General features: G+C 34.8%; 1 protein-coding gene across 1 annotated transcript; it reads right to left on the minus strand.

The window, feature by feature from the left end:
- Nucleotides 1–1,508: 1,508 nt before the first annotated feature.
- Nucleotides 1,509–3,281, minus strand: LOC100807749 (probable aspartic proteinase GIP2). Its single transcript, XM_003542836.4, has one exon. It carries the CDS (start codon nt 2,974–2,976, stop codon nt 1,765–1,767), a length of 1,212 nt encoding a protein of 403 aa, XP_003542884.1. The 5' UTR covers nt 2,977–3,281; the 3' UTR covers nt 1,509–1,764.
- Between the last annotated feature and the right edge of the window lie 2,059 nt (nt 3,282–5,340).

The raw sequence follows: 5,340 nt of genomic DNA on the forward strand, positions 1-5,340 counted from the left end.
GAGGGAAATGCTCATCTCTACGGATTCGTAAGCTATTGTGTTTGGTTTGGGAGGAAGGAAGAAAATAATATATAAAAAATTTATGTTAAATTCATATATTTTATATTTTATTTTAGTTCAAATGATTTTTTTAAAATTTTTATCATCTCAGCCGAACATAAAAGTAGTTAACAAAACTCTTGTCGAAGCAAGGATTTTGATGTCTGCCAAAAAGACTTTGTTTTTTATCTTTTAATTTAATATTCAGCCATAATATTTGGATACATGTTTTTCAGTCGTACTACATACATAGCATTAATATATCCAATATAAATACGTGGCTTCGTGCTATAATTTGTACTTTTTTATGGCGCAGAGCAATAATTTGTACTGAACCTGCCGTACTATACGTGTCATCAAAAGGTGGTGTTAAAATAACAGGAATATTGATTTAAAAATTAATGAGTTGTTTCCTAAAAATTATAATCTCTTTTTTTGGTAAAACATTTCACTGCTAATTCCTTAATTCTAACATTAATGGCGAACAATAAACTATCTGGAACTTATTTGCAAATTATAGTACATCTCATAAGATTAATAAGCATACAGTGATGCTGCAGTGTTGCCTAGTTGGAGGAAGAGAACTCTGGCAACATAAAGAAATACGGATTCACCAGTTTCATAATGTTAAATTTTCTTTGAGTGAATAAATATTTTTGTCTTTGTGATCATTTTTTAAGTTAATCTCTATCTTTTTAAAATTTAATTTTCATTATATGTCTATGTCATAAATTTTTATTCATGTAAACAAAATCCTTAAACCTCTCTTTCTAATAATGTGACTGACAAGGGATGGGGACAAGTCACTGTTAAAAGGAGCGACTTTGATAGCGTTTACCAACGCAAGCGTCCACTAATTTTTGTTTCGCGTCAAATTTTTTCAAACTTAGGATTATTAATACAAGAGTGATGCATATTCTCAAACAAAAAAATTGAGAGTGATGATGCACTTAATTATAGTCCGACGTCATACATAAAAAAAAAAATTGTTTTTTTATGGATTTTATAATTGAAATTTGAATTATGAAGCGCAATAAGCTTAAAATATATACAAAAGCCCATGCCACAGATTATGAGTCGCTGTACTTTGAAGACTTGCATTCTTAAGATTATTTGAATTGACTATAGCAGCGAAGAAAAATAGTCCAGAAGCTTCATTTTATGGGGGAAAAAATAAAAGTATGGGTAATTAATTTATGTATCGCTAGAGAGCATCTTGAAGGAATAAAAAGATATTCTGTGCGCCACATCTTTTGTTTGTTTCGGGAGAAAAACTGTGTGCTATGAGCTGTATTTGTATCTTGTATCTTTACCGTCCCTTATAAACGGATATGCTTTTCCCACTATGATCATTCCACAATAAAATGCGTTTCTTATCAATCACACCCACCAATTAAAATTAAACAAAAACAAAATCAGTCAATCATATGCTTACATCAAATGGGGCAATACTCACAAGTCACAAGTCATAACTCAACCAAATTTTCCTTACTGGAGAAGTATTTCAATTTCAAATAAAAATGCCATCAAAAATGCCATCGCCATTTAACATAGGCCACTTAAGCAGTTTATACAGATAATACCGCAGGAGAGCAAAAAAGAAAGAAAAAAAAAATAAAAGGGTTATTACAGAACGTGTTAAACTCCTCAAAACTCTTCTTAATCTAAAGAAAAACTATGTGGTATGGATAATAATAAACTATAATCATCACGATTCACCGAAAACTAGGGTTTGAAATGAGAGCAAGTAGCATGCTTCGTCAGAAGCGAAGGACTGAATCCCACCATGGAAGTATCAAAATCAATCTGCACCAACACATCCTCCAATTGATACCCTCCAATCACAATAGGGTTCCTCGGATTCTCACCTCCATCAACAAACCCTAAGCACATAACATCGTCGTTCACCTGCACCATGGAGTTTCTTCCGTGTATGCTCCACTTCACCATCTCGCTCTGCAGGACCAGATCAATGACCGGCACGTTGGGCCCCACTTGGGAGCTTCCAACGCCGTTGGATTCGAAGCAGAGCCCAAAGGGGGAAACTGGATCGACCCTTTTCATGCTCATAGACGAAGCGGCTTTCAAATAAGCGCTTTCGAAGTTTGCATAGATCGAGGTTTGGAGAGTGGTGTAAGGCACCACCGTGCTCAGCTGAGCACCCCCACCCAAGGGGGTGTCGAAAGAAACCTTTTTGCCGTTGATTTTGACGGAGTTAACGTTGATGGAAGGGTGTGTCTGTGTTTGGTCTTGGTTCGCGACAAGGGGTGTAAAAGTAAGAGATCTGAAAATTTCAGACCCGGGTTGGGATTCATGCGCCACATTCCCAAATTGAACAATCCCAGAAGAGGAAGAGAGACAAAGAGTGATTTTTCTCTGAGTTCCAAGTGAGTGAAAAACCTGAGACGAAAAAGAAGTGCGAGATCGATCAAGACCTACCATGCCTTTGGCACCGGTAGCTAAACCGTTCAAGAGAAGAGTGGGTGAGCAAGTGAAGAGAAGCTCGTGAGAGCGATTAATCACTAAGTCTTCCACAAGCTCTCCTTCGGTGACCCTTTTCCCCGAGATGCTGTTCTCTGCAGGAATTTGACACGGCTGATCTTGATCTATGGGATTTGCGAGACTCGAGAGCCATCTATGTGTCTCAATTTCAGGACCCTTTGCCGTGAGGCAGCGAATTGAACGGTGGAAGATTGGGGCAAGGGTGGAAGATGGGGTGGTTCTGGATGCACAGTCAGCCCAGAGGATTGAGCCTCCGAGATCAAGCACGAATTTTGCAGACTCAACAGGGGTGCCATAAGAGAGGGTTGTTAGGTATTGGTGGGTTGAATCGTCTTTTGTCACAGGTAGGGTTAAGGAAGATTTGTGAGCATAGCAGAGAGAGGAAACAAGGCAAAGGGTGAGAGAGAGTGAGAGAAAGAGGGAAGAGGAAGCCATGGGAGAGTGATAGAGAGAGTAGTTGGTAGTTGGAAATGGTTTTGAGGGTGTGGTCGTTGTTTAGTCGCCGCGGCTGGTTGAAATATAGTTGGTTGGGTTGGGTTGGGTTTGGTATGAGAGGGTCGGATAAGGCACGGTAATTAAGAATATAATAAAGGAAGAATAGTCCACTCTGAAAATTTGGTAGTAGCTGACTAGATGACACTCCTTGTGCTTATCTTCACTTCTTCTCTCTCTTCATAAACACACACAAAAAAATAAACTAAGTAGGCATGTGAGTTGTGAATGCTATTGGTGACTCCTTATTATAGCTGAGTCACTCCTTATAAGGCCAAACGATACGTCCACACCCATCTCTCTTTAGGTGAGAAACTGCCAAACAAATTTCATTGGCCCAACTTCCTTCGTTTATCCTTTCCGAGTCACAAAATTTGGCTACGCGTTTCAGTCTTGTACGTCAATTAATAGTAAATACCTAATAATAATAAATTATAACATTATTAAGGTTGAACAATAATGTTGCTAGAGAAGGGGCCCAAGGGCCAGAGCTGGAGATTTTTGGCGTCTTTATGCTGCCGTTTAGAATCGTAGAAAAGTAGAAAGAATCATGCTTGAGGATTAACTCTTGGTTTTAAATTTTTGTTAACTAACATGTCGGTGGTTTATTACTTTCACTTGTTACCTGTTGGAGCATCATGGTTCCTGGTACATATGACTGCCTATTATAGGTTTAATATTTTTCATATTACCTGTTAGTCCTTCTATATTTTTGAGATGGGGATTAGTATTCTCGAAATTGGTATATGACCCTTCTCGAGTTTCTGGACCTATAGATTGACTCCAAGAACTTGAAAACCCAATTTAACTTGATTTATTCAACTCATACTATTGATATTGATTTGTTTACATGTGGAAAAAAAATGATATATTTAATAACAAATTCTTATTTGATTTTTTTTAAGTGTATAAAATTTTCTTGGACGGATGACAATCACATATCATAACAAAAATTAATCTCTAATTTAATGTGTTAAAAAATACTTATTTATCTTATTATCTCTAATTTAAGATAAAAAAATATTATATTTAAAAATAATTGTAAATCGCCATCTATATCTATGTTATGACACATGTAATGGTTAGGTGCCAAACAATCTCAAAACACACCTAATTATTAAAAATTGAAAATGTTAGGTAAAATTATTTTCAATATTTCAATGATGTACGTACTACGTACGTAGTATAAGAGTACTTTTAACGCAACGTGTCACATAAAAAGCAATTTTGAAAGCAACTGTTTGATAATATTAATCCCTGCTTTGGATAGCAACCAGCTGTGTGAAAACAAGTGGGGTAAAAAATTAACTTAAATAATTTGAAACAGAAAATATAAAAAAGTAAAATATACTGTAAGGTCAATAAGAAAATTTACTTAGTTTCTCTGAAGAAAAAAAATGATAATCATGACCTTAAGAGAAAGACTAATTAAACAATTATAAAATATTAGATATAGATACTCATGTGAGTTGTTTTAATTGGATATATCCTAACTTAATGACTCAACTTGAATCAATTCATTTTTCGCATGTATTTAGAGAGACGTTTTAACACACGTATGCTTGAATTTTCAAGTCAAATAGAAAGCAATTAAAAAAAAGTCAAATTATAGAAAGACACAGATACTACTAAGGTAACTTTATGTTTTTTCTTTGAGAAACTAAGAGTGACTTTTAAAAAGTGTAACAGAATATTTACTTAATCTACATTGATTTGGTGGAATTAAAAATAAATAAATAATCCAACTTATAACCGAATAAAAAGTGTACCACTCTAATCTCAATTGTTATACTTAAAACCCATCTTTCATAAATTATCTCTGCTTCCCTTCCGGTGCATTTGTTGTCTTCAATCTAAACAAAACCAAGTATAATTGAGAAAGAGGTAAATTGGCATTTTGATTGGGGCAACATGAAATGCTACCAAGCATAACGTGGAATTCCATCATCCAGATATCAAAAAATGAAAAACATTCACATTGCCTCCCTCAACTCGTTAAGAGCCACAGATCAAATATTCCAAAATTTAGGAAGAAGACAATGAAGTTTTCATTCGAAATCTGTATGACACGAACCGTTCAGTCAACAAATCATGCAGACAATAATATTTATTAACTAACACTTCTTGCCTAAGTATGAGTGATGATATATATATTTTTAACTCAATGAAGCATCTTTCTTACATAAGTATGGGTGATGATATTAGAATTTTTTACATAATATTCTATGATTTAAAAATATAATTTTTCTATTAAAATTTTTCTTGTTGCTTAATTATATGAAAATCACTCTAACAAAATGAAATGCA

The sequence above is a fragment of the Glycine max genome, chromosome 13, assembly GCF_000004515.6.
Source record: "Glycine max cultivar Williams 82 chromosome 13, Glycine_max_v4.0, whole genome shotgun sequence".
Lineage (NCBI taxonomy): Eukaryota > Viridiplantae > Streptophyta > Magnoliopsida > Fabales > Fabaceae > Glycine > Glycine max.

What these genes read in the sequence shown, in the direction of transcription:
- LOC100807749 (XM_003542836.4), bottom strand. Translation starts at nt 2,976, where the DNA reads ATGGCTTCCTCTTCCCTCTTTCTCTCACTCTCTCTCACCCTTTGCCTT.